The 27,699-nt window shown below is 40.8% G+C and overlaps 1 protein-coding gene across 4 annotated transcripts in view; it reads right to left on the bottom strand.

The window, feature by feature from the left end:
* DGKD (diacylglycerol kinase delta) overlaps positions 1-27,699 on the bottom strand; it is an 81,836-nt gene that overhangs the window by 32,416 nt on the left and 21,721 nt on the right. For 2 of the 4 annotated variants that reach the window (XM_072995771.2, XM_072995772.2), the window contains exons 4-10: positions 8,976-9,080; positions 7,327-7,459; positions 5,910-6,016; positions 4,679-4,804; positions 3,568-3,670; positions 2,567-2,729; positions 108-216 (exon numbers count right to left, since the gene is read on the bottom strand). In XM_072995771.2, coding sequence (XP_072851872.2) covers positions 108-216; positions 2,567-2,729; positions 3,568-3,670; positions 4,679-4,804; positions 5,910-6,016; positions 7,327-7,459; positions 8,976-9,080 — 846 coding nt within the window. Of the gene's footprint in view, positions 1-107; positions 217-2,566; positions 2,730-3,567; positions 3,671-4,678; positions 4,805-5,909; positions 6,017-7,326; positions 7,460-8,975; positions 9,081-13,120; positions 13,262-22,469; positions 22,826-27,699 lie in introns of those variants that run through there. The other 2 variants (XM_020787390.3, XM_072995773.2) reach the window with 2 other exon arrangements.

Genomic DNA, 27,699 nt, shown 5'->3' with positions numbered 1-27,699 from the left:
CTCTTTTAAGCTGTTTTAGACAAAACTGGACTTCACACAATGTGAGTATTGCTTGCCTTCTATTTTCCACTATAAATCCCATCTGTAGAAGAGCATTGGGATAGTACCTGTTTATGGAGATTGAGGCTGTCAATTTCAGAGAGGACCCATCCAACGCTTCCATCCCCACCACATACCAGAATGCGAAAGGTATCGAATTTCTGGAATAAACGTAAACTGCACAGAAAAAAATGCATATTTATTCTTAAAGAATTTACTAAATATACTACATATACCCTAAGCCAGAGATGGCGAACCTATGGAATGTGTGCCACAGCTGGCATGCAGAGCCCTTTCTGCGGGCACACAAGCCGTAAGTCGCCGGATCGCTACTACCCCCCCCCCCCCCCGCAGCCAAACCTCAGGAGACGGATGCAGCTGGTGCTTCGACAGGTGGCAGGCTAGGATCCAGTGCAGCTGGCGCTGGTGGCGGATCTGGAGTGGGGTCCTGAGGCACCTCCGTGTCTGGGATTCCCCCTTCTGCCTCCACTTCCGGTTCCGCCACCACCACTTTCGGTTCGAGTTCCACTGCCGCTGCTGCCACCGTGGCCTGCCGTGTTTTTTTCCCCAGTTTGGGCACTTGGGCCCCAAAAGGTTCACGGCCACTGCCCTAAACTATTTAAATCTCATTTACATATTTGGGTGATTTCCAAAGAAGGAGAAAATTTCTAAAGTAGTAGTAGTTTCATGGTAAAAACAAGTAACTGTCTTTCAAGTGCTACAATAATAAATTTCCTTTTCTTTTGCCAACATATTTTGGACAGGATTTTAAATTAATCTAAATTATCAGATTTGAAAGGATTCTCATATAAATGGGGTTCCATGGAAATCTCTACAACTGTGTGGTGGTGCCTAATGTGTAGTCACAGATTATTTTGCTTATTGTTTGACTTTCTTGGCTCTTTCCCGCCTTAAAAGCTGGTTAATTAACTAGAGAACAAACCTTGGTTTAATTATGTAGCTTGTTGTTGAAAAGTCAGGCAGCTAGTTCTCTGCTGGATTTGCAGGTCAAGATTTACTAATTGTTACCCTATAGTCTATGCGCATATCCCTATGGAAAAGCAACTACCTAGTGTGTATAAGTACATTGGCTTACCCACAATAAACCGATTTTTTCTTAAATTCTATTTTATGACATCTGAATGCAGCTATGTCTTTGTTAAATAAAGCATTGAGAAGTTCTGATTACCTATCTGTCTGTGCAACATGGTTTCAAGAGCATTTCTTTCTTTCAGCAGATATTATCTTTCAAAAACCAAACACTGAAGCATGCAACTCAACAAATAAAAGATTCTGTGGAGCTCTGTAAGGAAGCTCCTGTAGCATATATGAATCGACAGAACTAACATATTTGCTTAGTATGCAGAAAATCCCAGAATCAATCCTGGCAGTTTCAATTTGATTATTAAGTAGCAGAAAGGATCAGAAAGGTAACATCTGTATTTGGCAGCAAAAAGAGTTTTTCCTATATTCCCGGTACATCCACTGCCAGACAGAATATAAAGCGCTGGATTAAATCGACAAACAATCTGATCTGAAACATGGCAGCTTTCAGAACCTTAAATCAGCAGTGGGCAATATCAGAAGTTCCCCTCATTTATGCAGGGGACTGTAACCTCCCATTGTGCCAAACCTGCAGATATTTCCAGGGATGAGAAATTCTCAACAATTCTCTTTGGGGAAGCACAGCAGAATCACGGTCCCAACAACTTCCTGGGAATGATCTCCTAAGTGCCATGATTCCCATCTGAATTACTTGGATTTGAGTGGCTGCAGAACATCGTGGAGTGCCGAAAGATCGTGTGTCATGGGAGTTCAGTTTTGTCTACACTCGGCTTAGATAATTTTATTTTAAGAACAGAAGTCATATGGATTACAGTACTCAAGCAGCCAGATGTTGAATAGAACTTGATGCAAGGAAATAAAAATAGGAAATTGCCATGAAAAATAGTCCCTAGAGATATCATTTTTCATTTATAAAATGAAATCTCACTGCATGTCAAACCCTTAGTGAAAATGGTACCGTTATGTCTACTGACAGTAGTGCAGTTTACATGAATGGATAGAATGAATCAATCTGCTTGGTATGCAGTAATGCATGTAGCACATATAGAAAATTGTGGAAAATTTTCCGCATGTGGAAAATGAATGTGGATACATCTCACAAAATCACTCTCCTCCTTTTTAGAATATCTACCATAGATTAGAGAAGCACATGCTGTGCCGTAAACAATCTTTATCACAGTATCCAGGTGGCACCAGGCTGCTGTGCATTAACATGTCTCAATTCAAGCAATTCAGGCAAAGCATACCCTTAATTTTTCTCTGATATGTCATACAAACACATCTTCTGTCACATCTGCCTGAGGTTGCTCCATTACTTAAATGCATCACACAAAGTGTTTAAAAAACTAGTTACAAAAATAGGACTCTGTCTACCTACTTAGCGAAAACTGACAATCTTTAGAAACAGGATGAATTTAACAGTTTCTTTACACATTGATACAGGAAAAGCATCTCTCTTTACCCGAGGTGAGGACCTCCATTCATAAGGTCAAAGACCTGTGCAGGATTCAGTAGCTGTTTGAACCTTCGTAGGAACTTTACACCCTGGTTGTCTCCACTTTTTGAATTGACGAAGACCAGCAAAGGACTTGTGCAAGAAGGGGGGCAAGTGGCTTTCCAGAAACCTGAGAGGAAAGGGGAAAAGAGAAGATAATTATATTTTACTACTATAGAACAATATAGTTAAAATAATATTTAGACAACATATACCACATAGAACAATGTAGTATTTTGAATATGCTCTGAACATGTTCCTGTTCTAAATGATAACATATTCCCAGGATAATGTTTGCATTTTGGACTTCAAGAAACTTTATGAACTATTTAGGCTGAAATACAAGACGAAAATATAAGTGGTACCTAGAATAAACTGTTGCACCATGGAATGGTAATCCCGTTCAATATTCCAGTCCTCTCTTTCAAGATAATCAATTCCATCCTCCCTTCCCAGTCCCATTTTTCCAATTCTCCACACATTCAAACTGTCACTAAGAATTCTGTATCCATCTAAGGTGCTCTTCACTAGGCTGTTACTCCACTCTTTCATATTTTTGTAAATCTTAGGGCTTCCTAAAGCCTCTTTCATGTGCAAAGAAGCTAAGTCAGTTTCCTATATGAAGATCCTCATAGGACAACAAGGTCCAAAGTGGGCAATGTCTTTACTGGATCACAACAAAGGTACAAATAAGATGAGCTTTCACATTCTCCAGAATGTAGGCCAGAATCCTATAGGTTACTTACAGCAGCTGAAGTGCAGTGACATAAAGAACAATAGTGAATTTTCACTATTTAACAAGTCACCACTAGTATCTTTCCCCACATAACAACTCACATAATGGATGCACAGTGAGGGATACAAGCTCTGACTGCTTAACTAGGAGAAAATTGCTGTTGCAATTTATGCCTCCGCATTTATACCCATGTAAACAACCAATAGGAGTGTCACCTTTAGCTGATACTTACCATCTGAATCAATGCTGTTGAGAGCTGTGGGAGGGATGACAGATACTTTACAAAGGCCTAGGGGGCATTTAGTTGGTAACAAGTCCCTACATGAGGTATGTACCTGTAATAAGAAAATTATACCAGTTAAAGTTTTCTAGGTTTCGTTCTAACTTTTTTTTTTTTTTTGGCTCCATTCAACTATTTCAAAGACCAATTATTTTTTAAAATGAAAAAAAGGGGATGCAAGGAATGAAAGTCATTTTAAGAATACATACTCAGAGGTTTAAATACAAATCTAAATAATTTAAATTCAGAAAACTGAAGCCTTCTTTCATTTACTGGAGTGGTTCAAATACAATTATTCTGGCTTAGCAAACCATAATATATCAGGATAAGTAGGAGTGTTGTGTTGTGTGACATTGCCCTCCCCATTCATTGGCTCTGTTGCTTCAGCTATGACTTATACAAATCACACTTTAATATTACATATGAAATGAGGAATGGCATTAATCCATCTTAACTGGATATCTTTGCCCTCTTTACTTTTTTTTCTTGTTCTTCTATCAACCAACCCCACTGTCCCAATACACTCATCTGTACACAAAATACCAAAAAAATTATACCTGCATTTAAGAACCAGCACTGCATCCAAAACAATTCAATATTCATGGACTGAACTATCAAGGTAGGCCTTGACAAAATAAAAGGAGTCCTGTTAAAAAGTAATTTCCAAGATACATGACCAGGTTATATTTAGGACTCAAATTCTGTACCTCAAAGATCCAATACACCTTTTTAGAGCTTTTGGATGTGACCTTTATTTTGTTGGAAAGACCTGCTACCAAGTCATATAGTTTTCTGTTTATATACTTTCATTTACTCAATGCAATGAAATTTTCTTTTGCTGTTGTAGTAACATCAGATTGCCACTCTGGACATTTCCACCCATGACAGAACCAGTGGGCCACATTTTAGAATACAAAAAAGAATCTATTTATTATTTTATTATGCTTATCCAGATTCTCATCAATAGTTAGAAAAATTCTATTTGAGAAAGATAGGCTATACTTAGTTGGCACTTTAAAATACATATGTTCAGTGAAGGAAAGGACAGAACTGCTCAACATACCATAGCTTTGCACCAGAGACAGCGCCAGTCTTGCAAACGGAGGACACTGCCACATGTTTTATCACACACTGTGCATTTGGCACTCACAGGTAGATTTCCTTCAAGCCACTGATGTGGCATTGAAATCTGCAAACAAACCAAAAAAGAAATATCCTTCTTTACAGGACAACCCGGAGAACCATTAAAATAGGAACAGATTTAACAAGCTAAAGCACCTTCTGATGAAGTCTCTAATACTCTAAAACAGAGGTTGTCAACCCCTGGTCCGCAGCCCAGTGCCAGCCCATTCGTATCTCTGCCCCCACATGCACGGTGGGTGTGTCACGCTCGCACAGGGGGATGTCACGCTCACAGTGCGCATATCACGCCCGCATACATATGAACAAGTGCAACATGCAACTCACCCCCGTGCAAGCGTGACACGCCCCCCCACGTGAATGGGCTTGCCAGAAATGGGCTGCGGACACATATCTCTGTCCCCCACCCACACGGTGGGTGTGTCACGCTAACATGGGGGGCATGTCAAGCCCGTGTTGGGTGTGTCGTGCTCACACGGTGGTTATGTTATGCTTGAGGTAGGTGATCCTCCATGCATGGAGCTCGCTCCCCCCAGCCGGTCCACGGCCCCAAAAAGGTTGAGGACTGCTGCTCTAAAAGACAGAAACCTTTTACTTTCTACCACACAACGTTAACATATCTTTTCAAAATTCAGAATACAGGTCTTTCTCACTTTTGGAATATAAGAGTACCCATGACCAAGGATTTTGTGTCCCATTTGAATCTGATGAACAACTGTCTGTTTGCAACTTGATGTACCGTGAAAACACTACTACATCTGAGGCAACTGACCCCTCCTGCCAGGTGCTGGGACACACTTCATACGGAGAGTATCTCCCTTCATTTGTGCTCACTAGAAGTCTGCTGGATTACAAGAATGTTTTGTTTCTCAGCAAGACCTGTGCTCTCATTTAGCTGGGATTGGTCTAATAGAGGAATGGCTAAACTCTGAGGGTTTATAGCAGCTACACTGACTCTTTGAATATATTAACTCTTCTAAAATTTCCTAGCTTATTAGACTCACACTCTCTGTAAGATAAAATGCGCTACTTTAATGTGTTTTAGAACAAGGTACAGTGGTACCTCCCTGTAGTCTCCACAGCAACTTGGCAGGCACACATGCACTTATTTTTCTGCCAGCCTTCTTTCTCATGATAAATGATCTCATACGTACTCCATCTTCATCCTCAATGATATCCTTTCCAATAGAAGCTAATGTTGTCCATTTGCAGTTGTTGGTTGCCCGGACAGCACACCTCTTGTGGGCTTTAAATTTGCACACTAGAAAGCAGAGATATATAATGAGGAGAGCTGAGAGATCTAGTTATTTAGCCTAAATGTAATTCAGAATTTAAAATATACTGATATTCTCCTGTTTTAGCATTGGCAGTTCAACCAAGCTAATATAAAAAGTTAAAGGACATTCTTAAAACAACTTAATATTGCTTAATATTTTGTAAACAGTACAGACGCCTAGAGTGGTCCGGCGGGCCAGATAGGTGGGGTATAAATTAAATAAATAAATAAATAAAATAAAATATACTTTTCAGATATTGCTTATGTGAAATAAACATATATTAGATAAATATGCTATTTGTCTTCAGTGTGGAAGGGACTGTCACTCTCGGGTTGGCCTTCTCAGCCACATTAGATGCTGTTCTAAGTCCTCCATACAAGCATGTTACCATAGTCTTTCAAGACTGAAGGATGCCTAACTAAGATAAATACGCTAAAACAATCTAACAGTTTTAACAGATAATAAAAATAAGAGTGAATTAATTGCAGTGAAAAAGAATAGCCTCTAATTTCTTTCATGACAAGTCCTGTGTCTAAAATAATCCAAAATTGCACTCTGGATGTTAAAGATATGTCTCCTCCCTTATTACTTACAATCCTATATAGGATCTACCTCCACTTTTATTTATTTAAAGCCCAATATACTTTCTTCATCCCTCTTTAGATAAAAATATGACTAAATAGGATTCTCTTGATTATTTATGCCAGCATAAACGCAAATGCATAAATTGCAGCAGTGAAGTGCCAGTAGTTAATGACTTGCCACTTGTACCCCACATTGCGTTCCAGCTATGTGACTTGGTGTGCGACACTAAGGAATGTGCTGAGGAAGTTGTTCTCAGCAGACTGACAGACTGCTTTGGATTTATGCTTCCTCTAGGCTCCCCCTGGTCCCTAACATCAGCACTAGAACTTTGAACTGTGCTCAGAAATGACACAGGTGGAAAATGAATCAGTGTAGCTATTTAAATATTGTCAAGCTGTGATTCTAAACAGTGTTACTAGTTAGCAGTCTTGCATACTACACTACATGATCCTAGAGTTTCCCAGTATGTATCCTTGCCACAGTTATCTATATTATACAAGCAGTCTTCAGATCACTAAGCTGAAAAAAAACTGAAACAAAGTAAATGTAAAACTATGTTTTATATCTCAGCTAAACTCATTTTCTCTAATCTTCAATTTGTATTGAAAAACAGATTGATTTTTAAAGAGACTAAAGTAGCATGTGTCTGACACCATTTTGTAAGTCTAGTGTTTTCCTATTGAAACAGGGTATTATAAAAGGATTTTACCTTCACAAGAGAGTCCATGGGATGTGACCCCAGATAATGCCTCCCGACATACATTACAATATGTTGGTCGAGCATGTGAACAAGCATACCAATTATGCATCCCTGAGAAATGGTCCATACTGTACTGTGTAGTCTGAAAATGAATTCATGACAGACAAATTAAGAGGATATCTCTATACAATATTAAAATTAATACAGGAGAGAATATAAACATTATATTTTAACGGTAGGATATAAACCTATATACTATGTAGCGAATACTAACCACATAAGAAGGTCATGCTATAGCAGTAAGGAAGTGGGAATTAAAAACAAACTGGGAAGTACAGCATGGGGTGAAATGAAGGACTCAAGCTTACACGTAACAGAGACAATGCATGCAATGGAGTGCTGGAACTGTAAGAAATGCATACAAAATGCCCATCAGCAGTTATTCACTGAACATCAGAATATAATGTTTGGGTTTGGCCAAATTTCTAAATTGCAAATCCATCAGATGTAAGCAAGAGGGATGTTGATATGAAGAGCTTCTACCAACACAAATACTTTCATTCAATCCGAGCTGAAAGAAAGCAAAAGCCCACCTAATCAAACCCCAGGCAGGACAAGATCACCCACCTACTCAAGATGATTCAAGAAGAAGGATTTCTCCTTTTCTGTCATACATCTCAAATCGTATTTCCTGCCTTAAGAGTGCAGTCCCTGGGAGAGTGTCCCAGAGGCCATGATGACATAGAATACTATCAGTCTCTGGATGACAGCAGGAATTTATGCTGCTTGTGGCTGCTTCACTGGCAGTGCCCTGCTTGTGCTATGGGCAAGGAGAGAAGCTCTGGGCACATCAGGATCCGAGAGAAGCTCTGAATTTGCCAAAATTAACAAATACCGCCTCCAGAATAGGTAGAACACTATGCCAGCCCCGGAGCTGGGTGTTATTTTTTTCCTTCCATTGGAAAAAAAACCCAATCAAAATGAAAAACAATACCAGCTGGGGAGGGGATGATGGCAGCTAAGATCAGAAGTTGTTCCCTTCCGATCACTACAAGATTGTCCTATAAGCATTTAAAACTCTGACTTTATCTGTGGTTGTTTTGAACAAACATATTCTTGTTTTACTTTTTTTTTATTTTTATAACCTGCCTTGTGACATGCAGCACACACATATATAGATTTATAAGTATATAGAAAGGCATATGTGTGTGTTATATATTGAGTTGGAATACATTCCTATAGTGAAAAAGTCTTCGAAGGCAACTAAGGGTAAGCATAATAATTCCCTACCAGTGTAAAAGTATACTGGGTTATTTCCAAAATAAAAATGATACTTCTGAGTACCAACTTTTAATTTTTATTATATTACTCAAAGCCATTTTGCTTTACTATTTGTATTCCTTGAAAAATATACTCAGTTAGGGAAAAGTATAATTTTGCTTTCTTATTTCTGGTGACTCATGATAACAAGGCCAGAAGACTCCTCGGCTAATTTTAAATTTAGACATTTTATATTCTGATGACCTCACAAAATACTGAATCACAACTGCTGAACCAAATGGCATACATGAGCTTCAGGCAGTAAACGTGCTGAAGGTGACACTGTATTTTAAAATCAGAGATGGTTTCACAACTGCAACCATTCTATTACACATTACCTCAAAATGTTCACGATTTTGTACAGTCTTCAATGCTGCAATCCAATCCTCCATTTCTTTTCTGTTATCAGCACACAAGATGAGCTTCCGACATGGAGTAATGACCTATAAGGAAAAACAATCATATACATATCCCAGAGATTACAAAATGGGATCAGAGAGCGTAACCATCCCATCAGATCTAGACAATATGATAAATTATCATGGATGATGCAAGCTGCAAGCCAACAATATCTGTTGGTTACAGCATAAGAAACTGAAGTAATAAACTCTGCCATGGAATAATGGCCTTACGCCAAAGCAGGAAAATTAGGATCCCACTTTCCCACGTAAGCACAGTTCTGGTCCTGCTCAAACACAGCAGTAGGATATCCTCCTCCTCATGACCATCATCACACCTATCAAGGCTGCCTTGCTGCAAAAAGTATAGTCTTCCTTCTTCTTTCTAAATAGTGGGATAAACTTTTAAAATGGGTTGTACATGCAACACCCCCCCCCCAATTTTCTATCTACTAGTGCTGTATCTCTAACAGAGGTTTTAAGTACTGAAAGAGTCAGCTTAGGCCTCTTCCAAACAAGCCCATACAGGAGACTTTTAAAGATCAAGGGAAAGAAATAGTTGAATATTTTAGCAATCTGTTCAAGGATGTAGATTCCTTAATAAAAATTAAAATATGATGACTCAATGTGAGGGTCCGTTATTCTTCACCTCCCCCGAACCAAATAAAACAGGAGACGTTTTTAAACCAAACAACATGTCTTCATTTATTAACTGGGGTAAGGGAATAGAAATGTCTATCAGCTTGGGAACGAACTTCTCCTGTGGGAGCAACAGCTCGTACAGGGGCACCCAGTCTTCATCAAACGGGTTACTTGACCTCGACGCCCATGGGCCAGCCTGAACCCTGAACCCGGGAGGGTTCTTCGGGTTCGATGTCATCTGGGTCCGTTGTCAATAGTGGGGTTGTCTCTTCATGCCCTGTATATCCCCAGGGTACATGGTTCTCTGGAGGAGTTTCCTCAGCTCCTCCAGATGCCATATTCTCTTTTCCTCTCTCTCTTTCTCTACTCTCTTCTTCTCCTCAGCTAACTTGTGCCGCCACTCTCTAGTCTCCCTTTCTCCCCAGTATGAGGGTCGTACTGTCATTTCCCTCCTTCTCCTTTCCTCCGCCTCTCGCTTAGTGAGACGCACCTGTTCCCACTTGCCAGTCCAAGGGTCCTGGATGGACACCCATTCCCATCCGCCCTCCTCAACGTCTCTCCTGCGACTGACTTCTCTCACAGCTCCCTCCTCTGGATCTTTCCATCCCCTTCCCGCCCAAACCAGTGGAGTCTGGGTAGATATTGTTAACCCCTTCAGTCCCCGTTCTAAATCCAGGGTGTCCACAGCCTGATGTAGCATCCGGGGTGGGAAAGGCATGGGAGCTGTCTGGGTGCCTACGGAGGCTCTAGGGCGAGACGGCACTCCCAACATCACCTCACGACCCAGGGTACGGATGTCACACTCAAGGGAACAAAGGAGCTCCATGCATCAAAGCAGATTTCTACATGGACACAGACAATGAGGATGTCAGTGTGCATCACAATGCCACCATTTTCTACAGTGCAAGAATCATCCAGACCCTATTGAACTGCTGGGATACCTTTTGATGCAGAAGTGAGTATACATGGTCATTCAGGCCAAGGTATGTGCATGCCATGAAGTATGAGGCCCAACTGCTTATTAAAATTACTTTCAATGTTATATCTATTGTTACTGACAGGGTGTCCAAATTATGCAACTTACTAATCTTTCTATAGGACCACCCATAATTTTAACTTCAGGATTTTTGCATCTCAGACTTGCTTGTGATTACTGTATAAAAACCAGAAGGCCTAAATTCACATCTCAAAGATAAACATTGCATCTTCACTGATAATTTTTTAGACAACTTACCAATACAGCCTAAAGATACATGATTCTTAAAATCTATTTCTCTTTCACATACACACTCCTCAGGTTCTATTCCTTCTACGGGCTCAGCCTTCAACTGCTCAAACATGCCCAGGCACCCAAGACACAACAGAGCAACTTAATTTAAGTAGCAAAGTATGTCTTGTGCTTTTAGGTAAAACAATTTTAAACTTGAAAATAAAGAAGATACAGTATATATGTAATTATTTTCTGTAGACCACCACAACCTGTGTAATAGATTAACCAGATTATCAGAGACAGCAAAAAGACTAACACAGTATAAAATGGGCTGTGTGTGTGTCTGTGTATCTGAACTTGCAAATAATCCATCTAACCCCATCTTAAATATTTGAATAGGGGTCATATACCCTGTTTTCCCTAAAATAAAACCTAACCTGAAAATAAGCTCTAGTATGATTTTTCAGGATACTCGTAATATAAACCCTACCCCCAAAATAAGCCCTAGTTAAGTGAAAAACCGCCCTCCACCACTGTGCAGTAACCAGAAGAAGATGACATGACTGTATTTGAATAAATGTATATTGTTGTACATGAAAAAAATAAAACACCCCCTGAAAATAAGCCCTAAAGTGTTTTCGGAGCAAAAATTAATATAAGACCCTGTGTTATTTTCGGGGAAACACCATATCACCACATTCACATATCACAAATCATCAAGACTGCATGACTTGACTGTTAGTCCCCATGTATGTTTCCCAGACACAGAGAGAGAGCCAAGTACAACATGAGAGAGACAAAGAGAATAAGATGAATAGAATGTTTCTCAAAGGAGTTCACTGCTGCCCACTCTGCACACCCTACTGCATTCTTCCTTCTGCATTCAAGCCAAGAAGCTCCCCTGACCATCTTTATAAGTATGCCTTCATCACTATGACAAAGAGGTCATCCTGCACTTGTTGCCCATCCTGCCACACCTCAACTGCTGCCCTTTGCCCATCATTGACAAAGGTCACATGAGTCAAGGTAAGGCACATGCTTCACACACAGGAGGTAACCAATGACACCAGCTAGGGTGGGGAAAGATGTCTGCTGAAACTCTGAGGAGCCACTGCCAAACAAGATAGAGAAGCTAATAGTTTGATCTGTATAAAGTAGTTTCTTATGTTCCTACGTAAGGCAGCTGTTGTGAAATCACTAGGAAGCCTGCCAAACTACTGCTGCTGTCAGTGTCAGATGTCTCATCAGTTTGGCTGACACCTGTCCTCCTCCTCCTCTTCCCCAACTGCAAGTTTTAAAATGTGTGCATATCATATAGCACTCCACAGACACATTGCAAAAACATCCAGGACTACTCAAGCTTTTTGAAGATAAGGAATTCCTATGAAATCAAGAATTGGGGAAATAACTAGTCATGGTCTGAGAATAGATTCAAAGGCAGGGATGGTCCAACCAGGATACAGTGATTCAGATGATTCCATCTGCCCCCAAATGCCTCCCACATAACTGACATGTTGATACCTATCTTGCTTTATAAATGTATCTACTGTATCAATAAAAGTACTCATCAACAATCTATTTTTTCCCACTTCTATTTTGGCTAATTTCTATTTCATAGTACTACAAAACTGTTCTTGCCAGAACTATTCTCTTATTAAAATTAAAAAAAAATTAAAAGAACTGGCAAAAATGAGGAATAACTGATTCAAAGCAGACTGGCTATTCTTCACCAATTAGCAGTTCAAGGAAATACACTAGAATTTCACTCCATCAAAAGAGCCTTCTTTCTTTCAGAACATTAACTGTTTTCCAGTGTTCACTTCCTCTGTATTGATTACCACTGAAGCAATCTCCTTTTCTTTCATTTATTTCTCAAGAGATACAGATGTCAATATTAACTCAATATTAATGCCTGTCTCTTCTGAAAGGATTGTTATTGTTGTTTAGTCGTTTCCGACTCTTTGTGACCCCAGGGACCAGAGCATGCCAGGTCCTCCTATCTTCCACGGCCTCCCGGAGTTGTGTCAAATTCATGTTGGTGGCTTCGATGACACTGTCCAACCATCTCATCCTCTGTTGTCCCCTTCTCCTCTTGCCTTCACACTTTCCTAACATCAAGGTCTTTTCCAAGGAGTCTTCTCCTCTCATGAGATGGCCAAAGTATTGGAGACTCAGCTTCAGGATCTGAAAGGATTAATTAATATTAATTCCCTGACTATGTTTCTATTCTTACCCAGTATTGCCTCCAAGTCTTCGCCAGCTGTTTTTTGAGTTCGGGAAAATATGATCACCCTGACCCCATACAGCATATAATGTTCTTTTATTGGAGGAGATGTCATAGTGAACGCAGCAGACAGAAAAATAAGTTAAGGACACGCTGGCTGGGTTTTGGACTAGCTTGAAATACTCAAGACACATACCACATGAGAGATGTGGCCTAAATAAATCTGCTAAATATAGCTATCCTGATGCTGCATACTTTTAAAGCAGCCAACATTGTAGTGTGATAGAGACTGATAACTATAGCTGTTTCCTCTTTACTCACATCCTGCTTGGCCTTATGTACCATTTGTCAACCTTGAGTTTCCCCAAGAGACTGTCAAGTATTAAAAACAATGAGGTAGAGGGAAGCTGTTTATTTTAACAAAATAGCAAATTATCTCACACATAAACCCCATTGATGTTAATAAGGTTTAGAAGCCTATTACTAAGGCCCACCACAAACTCATATATATATTTATATACAGTAATTTAAAAATTATTAATTGTGAATCTTCTGCCACTTCTGTTAGTGTATTATCATCATTCACAACTTATGACTGTAGGAGACCACTTACCCATCACAGTGGTTCACAGTGTTGCAACTATACATTGATGTGAGTCACCTTGCCTTTCCATATTTAACTGTCTACTCCAGCATGGGAAAGCAAATGCATTCAACATTACACAAGGATTGTTGTCACATTTTTGTTCGATTTTAATCGTTTTGTTTCAAAACTTAAGTTTTACCTGTCCTAGTACTGCAGATCACCCATATCCTGCTTTATAAGACTCTCCAAATGACTTCACTCTCCAGGATGCCTGGCCAGGCTAGCTGGGGTTGATGGGACTTGGATTCCAGTTACCTTCTCAAGGCCACATGTTTCCCAACCCTTTCTAAAATAATAACACAAACTTTTTAAATGCCCAAGGATTTAGTATGGAGGGGAAAGTACTGTAAGTCAGGAAAAGACCCAGACAATAACTGATCAAATACTTCTCAGTGTAAGAACTTCACTGTAGAAAAAAAGCAAAGGAATCCTCTTTCTATATGTCTATATCTCAGTCACATCACACCACATGACAATGAACAGTGTGTCTGTGTGATATCCTTATGAAGGTAAGCACCAAGGGAAGCCACAATTTTTGGCATCATTTTAAAATTTTGAACATGATGTCACCAAAAAGCACTTCCAAACAGCAATGAAAATCTGTAACTAAAAAAAATTGCTATTGTGAACTGTGTACAATTCTATGGAAAAACTGTGAATGGGAAAGTAAACAAGTGATTCATGAAGAACGTGCATGCACAGGTGATGCATACAAAGCAGGACATCTATAATGGAACTGTAAATGTAATTTCCTACAATGTGTAAGGAGTTCAAAATAAGTGAAATGTGTAAAATTAGTCCCAAGACCAGAAATCTCTCTCTCTCTCTCTCTCTCTCTCCTTGTACCCTGTTCTGTTTCCCAGTCTGTCTCTTCTCCTTCAAGAGGTTGCTAGGGAAGGGAAAAATCACCCTTGCAGAAGTCTGAATGAAATTCTGCAGAGGATTTTTGAAATCAGGCAAACAGCTGTAGGTTGCACCCTCGAGAACTACAACGGCACCAACCCTGACCCAGAATGGGCACCTTGATAACTGTATATACCACAGCTTTCTCATTCAGATAAGTGGAGTGGTAGATATGTTTCACAATATTTCAAAAGAATGAGATCTAACAGAAAAATCGCTAGGTACCAGACCAGCACTAGCTGCTACTTATTTGTGGACAGGATCTTTTCAGCTTCCTTCCTCAAGCAACAAACCCTACAACTGCTGAAAAGCTTAGAGGACTCTCCGGAGACTACTCTCCTCCATAAAGAGCCATGGTTTTTTTTAAAACAAGGATTCCACACACACCCATGAGAGACAGAAGCATTTTTGTACACACATTGAGTGTACACGTACAAGATGTGACATGTTGCTCACCACTAGCGGTGTCACAAGCACTAGTGGCATCACTAATATATGCTCACAATAGCTTTTCAGATATCTGTTGCAGCAACATTCCTGTACCCTAGGATAATTTTTAAACATGATGCCTCAAAGTGCTATCAACTGGTCTGATATGAAAACATGGTGCGACAGAGGGAGACTGCAATGAACAGCAAGTAATTAAAGTTCTATGAGAGCACTTTCAGGTCTCAAGATTCTCTTTATGCACTATCAACGAATGTAAGTGACTTATTAATCGGCTGTCCATGTATCTACAAAGTCAGATTTTTAAAGGTATTTTAAGAGCAGTGAAATAGCTTTCCGGTTATTTCCTTTATTAATGTTTATAAGTCAGCCATGTCTAGATATGAACTTTATATTCCATGTCACAGTCTCTTTATCTTTTCTGAGGCAACAATGAAAAAAAATTGTTTCTCTTGGGAAAACGTAATTTCCCAGCCCAAGGTCAAATTCCTTTATGCATCTGGAAGTTCATTTCTGAAAAAGCCAGAGTTGAAATAAACGTAACATCAAATTCTGTAGAAAAACAAGACATAAAAAAGGCTACAAAGCTGAGCAAAGTAAGTTTATTGCCCTAAATCTCTGAAAACCAACATCTGACAAAGACCGCTTCATGATTACTTGCTCCACTAAAAAGTTCTCCAACCAGAAGGTGCTATGATGGCATACAGCCATGGTTCTCAATCAGTAGTACAAGTGCTGTGGGGACACACTGCAATCTAGATGGGACATAGAACTTCAATTAAAAAAATTGTTAAGACTTTGTCTTCCTGTTTTACAGTTCCCGCAACAGTCACATTTACACCTAGCAGTACAGTATTATTATACTTCCAAGCTACCAATGGAACTTATTCTTGTACTTATGCTTAGTTCAAGTTGTTTAATCTAGTAAAAAACAAGTTGCTTACTTCTGGTTTAGGGGTGTTATTACTCCCCTGCTATGTTTTTTTCAGTATTTTCAAACTGTCTTGTGCAGATGATACTAGACTCATGGCACAGACATTTAAAAATAAATGGACTTTTAAACAAATGTATTACATTTACATTTCATTTATATTACATTTACATTTATTTCATTCATATTTACATTTCAGAAATAAGACTTGACCAATCCCAGTCAAACAGACTGAATTGACCCCAAAAAACTTATGAGATTTAGCTTCCAAGTAAAAACTTTAATAATTTACTTGGAAGCTAAACCCATTAAGTTTTTTTGAGTCAATTCAATCTGTTTGACTGGGATTAGTCAACTTTTATTATGCTTCAAGAAAACAGAAAGGTTTTCACATTCAAAAATGTATTTTCACATTATAAAATTTAAGAATTCAGAGGATGCTGGGAGGGAGGAAGAAGTTGTGTTTTGTAGCATCTGAATGCAGCCGGACTTCTAAATGCCACATAACGCCATGACTAGACTTAATATAACAGACTCACAGTGCCAGTATAACATGCAATATGTACATTCTGGTGGAATAATGTGTGTACACACACACACACACACACACACACACACACACACACACACACACACACACACACACACACACACACACACACACACGGTTGTACCAATGCAGGCTCATTCAATTTCACTACACACATGTTGTGCATTGACAAAGGTTATTATTATTATGTCAAAATACCATTTCCTGCCTTTTGCTCTTGTAAAGCATGTGATATGAACACCTTATTTTTTTGTAATCTGACAAAAGATTAAAACAAATTCTATTGACCCTAAATAATCAGCCAACCAATTCTGAATAAAGAGACTGAGTGTTAAACTGCTTACCAGTTAAACAGCTTTCTTGTTCAAGAGGAAAAAAATCCCATTGCAAACAATCTCCACCTCTACAAACAAGCTTAACCTTTCCTCATTTCCATTTATCTACTCAATGAGAAGCAATCATGTTTTACCTCCTCTTCAACTAGACTCCTTCTGAAATACATCTAGTTGATTTTGAGTTCTGAAGTGGATGTATATTAATAACACATTGGAAACAAACCCCCTTTCAGCAGTAATGAAAGAGTAACAGTTAAGTGTATGCAGATGTCTCCTTACAATCTGTGGAAGTGTCATCACATCTTAGTTGTAAAGGTAGCATTTCATGTATATGAATTGTAAATAGCAGTTGTTTTGAAAATTTGTTTTCTACCTATACACATATTATATATGAAATGAACATCTGAAACAAGTTACATTTGTATAAGCATACCTAAGGGTGACAGCTAGCAAAGCCATTCAGAAGAAAATTCTATGAATTGTAAGCACAGGAAGACCAAAATCTGCCTCTGAATACAGTACATCTGCTTAAGCTCCTACAAGTGCTACTCTAAACATTCTCCTTCAGGGCATACACTATATGCTTACAATCCTAAAAATAGCAATCCACAGTAGCAAAAATCAAAGCAGAGAAGAAAATACAATCTTGCTCCAAAAAGTCAGGTCCGCAGCTTGGACGTTTTCCTGGAGACAAGATGCACAGGGTTTCAGCAATGGCCAGGAACGCATTCATACAGTTAAAGGTGGTGCACCAGCTCTGCCCAATCCTTGAGATGACACAAGCCTTAATTACATCCCGTTTAATTAGTGCAATGTGCTCTATATGGGTCTGCCTTTGAAGAGTGTTTGAAAACTTCAGCTGGTTCAAAATGCTACTAGATTACTGATTGGCATGGTTATATGGAGCATGTAACTCCCTTATGAAAACAGTTTCACTGGCTGCCAATCTGTTTCCAGGTCCAATCCAAAGGGCATGTTGTTATCTATAAAGCTCTATAGGTCTTAGGTCCAGGCTAGTTGAAGGACTGTGTCACCTCATACGATCCTTCTCAGTTTTTAAGATCTTCTGGGGAGGCCCTTCTCTCAGTTCCACCACCTTCCTAAGCTCGTTTAGTGAGGACATGAAAGACAGCCTTCTCAATGGCTGCTCCCATGGCTTTGGAATGCACTGCCTCAAGAAGCCAGGTGGGCCCCTCCCTCTTGTCCTTCCATCATCAGGCAAAGACCTTCCTCTTTTATGCAGCAAGTTGTCTCAGGAATGCCAGTTTTTATCTTATACATTTTGAAACGTTTTTAACTTGAAATCTTAAAATCTTAATATATATTTATCTTTTAATTTTCTTTTATTAATATAAATATGATTATTATTTATATAGTGTTTTTGAATCTGTTGCTTTATCTGTTTTGAGCCACCTTGGGTCCCTTATGGAGAGAAAGGAGGCATATAAACAAAATAAATCCCCCTCTTCTTGGTAGGTGTTATTTTTATATTATAACAGTATACAGCATTCGAGTAGCTTACTTCCCTTTCAAAAATTCTGGTTCATCTGGAGTTCTCCATAATATGTTGGTAGATACCAGTACATTGTTAAAGCTACAGTGGGGTCTCTACTTAAGAACTTAATCCGTATTGGAAGGTGGTTCTCAAGTTGAAACGTTCTTACGTTGAATCTGCATTTCCCGTACGAATGCATTGAAAACCATTTAATCCGTATCTGCTCTTTTCCGTCCATAGAAACTACAGTGGAACCTCTACTTAAGAACTTAATCTGTTTTGGAATGGTGTTCTTAAGTTGAAATGTTCTTAAGTTGAAGCAAAATTTCCCATAGGAATGGACTGAAAACCAATTAATCCGTTCTGGCTGTTTTTTTTGTTATGTAGAGGTGCGTTCGTACATTGACCAAAGCTGGTTAATACGTACTCTACCACTATGGGGAGAATTTTTTTAAAACCTAAGATGACCTAAGGTTTAAAAAAGAGCAGGAAAGGTTTTTTTTCCTGTTCTTATCTTGGATTTCTGTTCTCAAGTAGAAGCAAAATTTAGCAAATGGAGCTGTTCTTAAGTTGGATTGTTCTTCAGTAGAGACGTTCTTAAGTAGAGACCCCACTGTATTGGCCTGGTAGAACAGAGACCCTAAACCTACAGCTATCGCTGCTTATCATGTTTCAAAGTAGGCATGGTGGTTATAAGAAGGAGTGGGGGGGGAATCTATCCCCAGAGAGAAGTTATAGTGGCTGGTCTCTTAACATATTCTGCAAAGGGAATGATAGGTAGGAAATCCCAGCTCAGGGGGTACTTAGTTCTGTTCTTCTGCAGATGATGGAAAATAGCCAAACCCCTTTGCTGAAAGTAACACTGAAATCTTGTCAGAAAGTACAAATATATCAGCCTTCCTACTAGAAGTGGGAAAGCCCATCCACTCTGGCAAACATGCAAGTTATTCTTTAAGTTGCAAAGACTAAATGACATGCAGGAGACATGATGGTGTACATCTAGTTTGCACTAAGTTTGAAAGGACTGTTAAGAATTCAGTTGGAAGAATTCAACTAATATTCTGGTAGACAAGGCATCTGTACAAGGCACAGAGTAATCTGTGTACTGTTCCCCTGCTTATTTAACTTATATGCAGAATATATCATGCGAAAGGCAGGACTGGAGGAATCCCAAGCCAGAATTAAGATTGCCGGAAAAAATATGAACAACCTCCGATATGCAGATGATACCACTCTGATGGCAGAAAGTGAGGAGGAATTAAATAACCTCTTAATGAGGGTGAAAGAGAAAAGCGCAAAAATTGGTCTGAATCTCAACATGAAAAAAACTAAGATCATGGCCACTGGTCCCATCACCTCCTGGGATATAGAAGGGAAAGATATGGAGGCAGTGGCAGATTTTACTTTCGTGGGCTCCATGATCACTGCATATGGTGACAGCAGCCATGAAATTAAAAGATGCCTGCTTCTTGGGAGGAAAGCAATGACAAACCTAGACAGCATCTTAAAAAGGAGAGACATCATCTTGCCGACAAAGGTCCACATAATCAAAGCTATGGTTTTTCCAGTGGCGATGTATGGAAATGAGAGCTGGACCTTAAAGAAGGCTGACCACCGAAGAATTGATGCTTTTGAATTGTGGTCCTGGAGGAGACTCTTGAGAGTCCCCTGGACTGCAAGGAGAACAAACCTATCCATTCTAAAGGAAATCAACCCTGAGTGCTCACTGGAATGACAGATCCTGAAGCTGAGGCTCCAATACTTTGGAAATCTCATGAGAAGAGAAAACTCCCTGGAAAAGACCCTGATGTTGGGAAAGTGTGAAGGCAAGAGGAGAAAGGGACGACAAAGGATGAGATGGATGGACAGTGTCATTGAAGCTACCAACATGAATTTGACTAAACTCCAGGAGGCAGTGGAAGACAGGAGGGCCTGGCATGCTCTGGTTCATGGGGTCACAAAGAGTCGGACACAATGACTAAACAACAAATTTGTGTATTATGAGAGATGATGTATCATGCATTATTCTTTTATTTTTTGCTATTACTTTGACCTCTTCTTTACCTGATGTATTTTGAGCATGTTCTTATGAGACCTGAGCATACTGATATAAGGAAAATTTGGCTGGGATTGATCAACAGTTACGTTTCATCTGAGTGCTGCAGCTGGTCGAGTGGTGAACAGGCGGGGGTGGGGGAATGCCATATGAAGAAAGGTTTCTCCTCAGACCATCCATAAGACTTCATATGCCTTCTGACGTCTATATGTAATCCTATCTATCCTGCCAGAACTGCCGATTGAACAATGAGCTATTTATAATGGGAGTTAAAATAGGAGAGAAATTACAAGTGGGCTCCTATCCATAACTGCTGGTAACAGGAGCAACTATCCATTCTACTGATTAGTGGACCTGGGCTACAACTACACATCGCATAACATTCAATCAGCATTTTACTAAAGGTTATCTATAATTGAAAGTGAAAATGCTTCTATCACAAATGTTTTAATGAAGGTGAAAACAAAACCACTGGCTGCCTCCTGCTGCTCCCAGGCAAGAACAGTAGTCACCCAGTATGGTCCAGCCAGCAACATTATTTTTGCCCACGGAATCAGCTTGTGTCTCCATTTTCATCACATGCACACTAGGCTACCTGTCTTCCTCTGTAAGTCTTGCCTGTCAAGCAGGTGGCTGGGGGTGGCAGCTGGGGAGTGTAGGTTGGCAGCAGTACCAGCGGGGATATCACCCACCCTCAAAAATGCCCCATCCAGATCTCCTTGATCCCTAGCTGTTGCTGCTGTCCAGCTGTCTGCTGGACAATGTGTTTTAAAATGGTGCCCAATGCACACAATATTAATTTGCAATAAGGCATACATCATGTGAAGCGACAGAAGCAGCTTCACATTGACTAGTATCAGGCAAATTTGTAGTACCAGCCCTGACTACCCTCATGAATTCTCATACCATCATGCCTGGTTCCAATCTGAAGGATCCTGGTCCCATTAACCTCAAACACCATATGTTTATATTTTAGGTAGTAGGGGTGTATATGGGATTTGAAAGAAGACATGTGCCCCCTAGAACAACTAATGCCTAAGATACCATGCATATCTTCATCTCTGTTCTAAGGCTGGGAAAGAAATACACCACTTCTCCTTCCAACAAAGCCTGAAGTACAATGGCCCTAAATTTGTTTGCATAGAGAAAGAGAGTGAAATGTGTTTTTACAGGTTTGGGGGTCCCAGTAATAGTATCAGAGCACACAGGAATTCCTGTATTGGTTACAGATATATATTTAAAGCTGAAACAAACAATGTCTGATCCTGCTTTTGCTTCTACTAGCAGATATGAACACAATGCTACTATATCAGAATCCGTCCAGTAGACTTGGACTACAATCCTATGGGCTTTTATTTGAAACAGAAGCCTCATTGTCAACCCATGACCCACTGGTGAACAGCTGAAGTACTTGCTCACCAGTCTCTCTGCGGGAACACGGAAGCTTCTAGCACATTTTCTTCCATGTCAAAGTACAGCTTCAGTATCAAATAACAATGCAAATACTCACACCCAACAAGATATATTTATTTCTAAAAGCAATATGAAACTGTGGCAGACATTTTCATTACTATATTAGAGATAATGCAAAACTTGCAAAAAGGAAAACAATTTTATAGAACACAAACAATTTTAAATCTTCATTCAGAAAGCAATTAACAGCTAGATTTTTACTCACTCTTCTTTCCACAGAGGACGCTCTCTCACCCAAGCACCCACTATTTTCTATACACTATTACAGACATCAGAATCTATAGACATGAGCTTTTCATCAAATCCCTGTTCTAAATCTCAAATCCCTGCCCTTCAGCTCTTCTTCTGCTGGAAAAGATGACAACATGTCTAATTCTATTTTAGACAACAGCATTCTTTCCCACGTACTTTCAGCTCTACAAAACATTTAATTATACAACAGTATAAACCATCAGGACATGTCACTATTACTAATTTACTGCAAACAAGAGAAAAAAGAGGAAAAAAGAAACATAGCCTTACTCCAGAGTTTGTGAATTCCTGGTGGACTCTTATTTGAGAGCAGCCACAGTCCTCAGCAGCGTCTGGTATTTTTAGCCCACTCCTCTGGTCTTGTTTTAATCTTACCGCCTCACACTCACTATTCCTCATCTATGTCTTCTTGTTTTAAACAGCAAGCAAGTTACCAGAGATTCGTTGAAATCATTAATAGGATTATTCGTCCACTCAGACACTTCCTGAGACTTCAGTTCAATTCTGTACAAGCCGATTAGCAGTCTGCTCGAGGAGCACAGATAGATTTGTACTTGCTGGCAGTAAACTCAGAGGGCAGGCACTGACTGTGAAAACATGCTGTTTCCTGTCTGCAAGTAGACCTAAGAGGTACTTCCCAATTGAAGGGAGTATATGAAGACTCCAGGAGTTTCAGCTCCACCTCTTTAGCAGTCTAGACTTTAATCCTATAACTCCAAGGTAAGAAGCATTATTACTGACAGCTTGGTCCTTGTTGCTGACATACTACTCCCAAAAGTAGATATATTCATTTTCAGAGTACCACCAGCATAAGGGGAGCAAGCTAACCATTCTGCCAACTCTAGAAGGTATCCAGAGCTTTCTCTTGCACAATCTCTTAATTATCAAAAAGTAAATATGAAAATATCCACATTAAAAATCATTCATAAAGCACAGTAAACTGCATTTCAAGGATTTTTTTTTTTGGTGATTATTCTAGAGCAGTGTTTCCCAACCTTTTCCAATTTGCAACCCCCTTTTATAATAGTCAAGTAACCTGTGACCCCTGCCACATTTGCACAGACAGGCATTTTAACAGGGTAAAAGAAAGTACATTAAAAATATATTTTTCATATTATAATTCTAATTTACTAATATTAATGCAATACTGTAATACATAATTAGGGGGGCTGTAAATCTGCCTCTACCAGATAAAATTTGAGAAGCAAAAAAATGTCAATATACTTTGAATTTAATTTAATTTTTTGGGTGTGGAGATGACCCTCCCAAGAAAGCCATGTATGCAAGGAGTGCCCCATTATGGATTGCGCTATGGCTAATGCCTACATTACCACTATGCAGGTATGCAGCATTGCCAGGGAAGGCTGAGACAGACATTTTGGTCAAAAGTTGGTGCGTTATGGCGTTATAGACACAGGTTGTAGCACTATCCTACCATACTTAGGTGTCAGATGGACTGGCCCCAGGAAGACTGGATGAAAGTTTGCTGTATTCACAGCGATGTTAAGCTCTGTGCCATTACTGTACTCACATCTGGATTACAAGAGGAAAAGAAAGACAATGGCTAAGGGTGAGGTTGGTGCCAGGATTATCACATCCCATGCTATTAGAAAGGAATTAAAAAAGCATGGAAAAGCTGATGTGGAAATTGAAAGTGGCACTAGCCACAGTGGGAGAGACTGAGCAAATAGTGGAGTTGGGAAATGTAGTCTGAGCTCAAGTTAGGGCTTGGCAGCAGGAAGACACGGTTCTATCATAAGCATTAGTAGCTGCCAAGACTGATGGGACTACTGCAGCAGGCCAACTGGGATTTAAATTAAGGAAAGAGTTGCTTTATTGGATAAATCCTGAGCCAATTTACCAGGGAGCCAAGTTAGTAGCCCCCCAGTGTTTACATTAGGTTTCAATGAAGTTAGCTCATGACCCACTGCTAACAGGCTATTTGGCCTCTGAGAAAATAAGTGCGCAAATACTGCAGCAGCTCTTTTGGCCAGTCTTTATTCAGAGGAAGACAGGTACTGCTGGTCCTGTCCTGTGTGCCAGAAAGCCCAACCCAGGCACTCCATTAGTTCCCACACCTCCGAGGAATAAGCTTTTAGAGGGTGGCCTTAGATATCGTGGGACCCTTGCCCAAGTCAGCAGGTGGGCATACACATGTCTTAGTGGTAATAGATTACGCTACTTGCTATCCCAAGGGGACTGCCTTGCGTTCCACTATAGCTCAAATGTTAGCCAGGAAACTGATAGAGCTCTTTGCAAGAGTAGGTTTCTCAGAGGCTATTCTTATGGATCAAGGCACTACTTTCTTCAGGCAGCCATTACAGGAAGCTTTTACGTATCCATCTGCTCCATACCCCAGTCTACCATCCTCAGACATGTGGACTGGTTGAGTGCTTTCTTAAAACTCTTATGTTGTAGAGGCTGTTGTAGGATTGCCCCACACAGTGGCATCTTATGTTAACCCTCTCCGATGTTTGTGATGAGGGAAGTCCCAAAAGACTCACTTGGATTCTCCCCGTTCAACCTCCTGTATGGTTGCTGACCATGAGGAATGTTAGACTTAGTCCAAGACCAGTGGGAGGTGGCCGAGGACTCCACTCAAAGTCTAATCCAGCAGGTGTTGGATATGAGAGAGAGCTTCGGTCCATTAGTGTGTTAGCTCAGGAGCACTTGGGATAAGCTCAAGCCTCACAGAAGTGTTATTATTGCCCACATGACTCCAAAGGAGTTCATCCCAAAGGAGAAAGTCATGTTGCTTTTACCCTCAGAAACCAACAAATTGTTTGCTCAATGGCAGGGTCCTTTTGAGGTGGTGAGGAAAGTGGGGCTGGTTAACTACGAGGTCCGTATGCCAGACTGGCACTGATCCTTACAGATATTCCATGTTAACCTCTTCAAACAGTGGCATGACCAAGAGGCTTTGTACGGTCATGCCGAAGAGGTAGAGCTGGGGACAGAGGCAGTGGTGGCCCTACAGGTAAAGAGAGCTCACAGGGTTCTTGAGGAGGGCTTGCCAAGGGGCAGCATCAACAGTTGCGGTGTCTCAAGGCATAATTCCCTGATGTTTTGCCCACCAAGCAGGGTGCACATTGCATTGACAATGCAACGTTTTACGGTTTTGCATTCAGAGGCTCATCAGATGTGCCAGGTAATCACAGATGAAGTAACGTCTATGACATAAAAGGGAGTTATAGAGTCATCCATGAGCCCATGGAGAAGTCACCCCACCTTGATACCCAAGCCAGATGGAAATGTCCAATTTTGTATATATTTTCTAAGGGAAAACTGAATGTTGAAGTTTGATCTGAATGTTGAAGACTTATCCTATGCCTCGGACAAAAAATTGAGAAGCTAGAGCAAGCTTTGTACCTCTCCTCCCTAGATCTCACTAAGGGTTAATGGCAGATTCCCCTAAGGTTATCTGATACAGAGAAGACTGCCTTCATGGCTTCTTTAGACCTGTACAGTTCACATTCATGCCCTTCAGTCTACACAGGGCAATGGCCACCTTCCAGAACCTCATGGACAAGATGCTTATTCCAGTGCAAGATTTCACCACTGCCTACACAGATGACAACACTATCTTTACTCAGTTTTGGGAGGAGTACTTACAACACCTGTGGACAGTATTAAAAGCACCTAAGAAGGCTGGGCTGACGGCAAATGTAAGATGGCACAGGTGCCAGTGCAATTATTTGAGTGTCATAGTGGGAGGAGGTGAGATGAAGCAAGTAGCAGACAAAGTTACCAAGGTCTTCTCCTGGATCTGCCCTTGGATGAAGAAGGAACTGCAGCACTTCCCAGGGCTTGCAGAATATTATACACAATTTATTCCCCATTTTGTCAAGGCTGCTGTCCCTTAACTATCTTACTCAAAAAGGACCTCCAAAGGAAGTTTGCTGGGTGATAAAGAGCAATGAGCCTTTGATGAACTGAAATAAAGACTCTGTTCTGCCACCGTCTCTCAAACTCCTGACTTTAACAAGTCCTTTCATCCCATTTATGGATGCCTCGAAACAAGACCTGGAGGCTGTTCTGGCCCTACTTACCAAAACAGGGGAGCATCAAATCCTATTCCTCAGAGGAAAACTTACCCAGAGAACAAAGGTATGTGGCTATAGAAAGAGAAGCTCTTGCTATTAAATGGGCGACCTTCTGCTGTGCTATCTTCTGGGTGCCCCCTTTTTGCTGGTAATGGATCATGCACCCTTGCAGTGGCTGCAGAGGATGAAGGACTTGAACCCCAGGTTAAGCAGATGTATCTAGTCTTGCAGTCCTTTGCCTTCCAGGTGCAATATCAGAAGGTCTGCAACCTTGTTGCAGAACCAGCAACAAGGTTCCCCCAAAGCCACGCATGTGTACAACTTCGCCTCCCTTCACACAGCTTTCTTCCTCTTCTGGGCAGCAACTGTTTTCAATTCCTTTGGTTCTGGTTGCGACAGAACCCTGTGCACAGTGGAGCAGAGCCGTGTGCGCATGCAGGGGCAAAAATCACACCTGAGAGAGGCACTGCCCTGCCCAGCAGTGCTGAAAATTAAAGGGTATGTTGGCTGGCAAACTCAAATGTGGACTACTTTTCCTGGCAGGAATTGTGGGACAGCAGAGACAGCATGGTGGACATCCACTTGGAGGGAGGGTCATGTGGGACCAGCCCTGCTCACCCTACCAGTGAGAGTAGGCTTTTCACCTCCCTAAAAGTAAGGGTGAGATTCCTGACCTGCAGTTCACCTGTGGACTGGGGTGGTGATGTAGACCACTGGTTCTTAACCTTGGGTTACTCAGGAATTTGGGACTGCAACTCCCAGAAGCCTTCACCACCAGCTGTGCTGACTGGGGTTTCTGGAAGTTGCAGTTCAAAAGCATCCGAGTAACAAAGGTTACTCGGTGTAGACACCTTAGAGGCTACAGTATATGTGTGGACATGGGGTGTGTGTGGAGATTTAAGGAGCAGAGCAATGAGGAAGCCGGGCGTGTTGAGTGGACACTGCTGACTGGTATTTGAGGCCCAGGAGGTACCAGCGCTGCTGGAGTGCTCAACAGCTGGTTGGGAGATTGTCACGGGGACCCTGACACCAGGCATTGAGAGGAGATTTTTGTGCCACTGGAAGAAGCAGTCTGAGTCCGCTGAGGCGAGACATTGAAAAGCTAAACAGCTGGCGAACTAGCGCAGGGTACACTGCTGGTAGAGGAAGCAGCAGGGGAAAGTGGCTCAACCACCAGATTTTCATAGGCAGTACTCCTGATGCCAGCCAGCAGATTCTCCTCTTGCTATCCAGCCTCCTCCTACATCTCGTTACACTGCTAGCCATGGCCGCATAGACTTTGGCTTTGTCTCCAAGGAAGAGTATTTCAAAGGTGGAGTAGCTGCTGCTAGTGGGAGTAGTTGAGGAAGGCGCCAAGGGACAGTTGACTGGTTGCATCCAACATCCTTGCTGTAGCACTCCGAGCCTTGCCCACCTGAGAAATGTCCTTGAACTGGTAGAGGTGGGGCTCCACTCCT

This window comes from Pogona vitticeps, chromosome 3 (assembly GCF_051106095.1).
Source record: "Pogona vitticeps strain Pit_001003342236 chromosome 3, PviZW2.1, whole genome shotgun sequence".
Taxonomy (NCBI): domain Eukaryota; kingdom Metazoa; phylum Chordata; class Lepidosauria; order Squamata; family Agamidae; genus Pogona; species Pogona vitticeps.
This window is presented reverse-complemented; position numbering and strand designations above follow the sequence as displayed.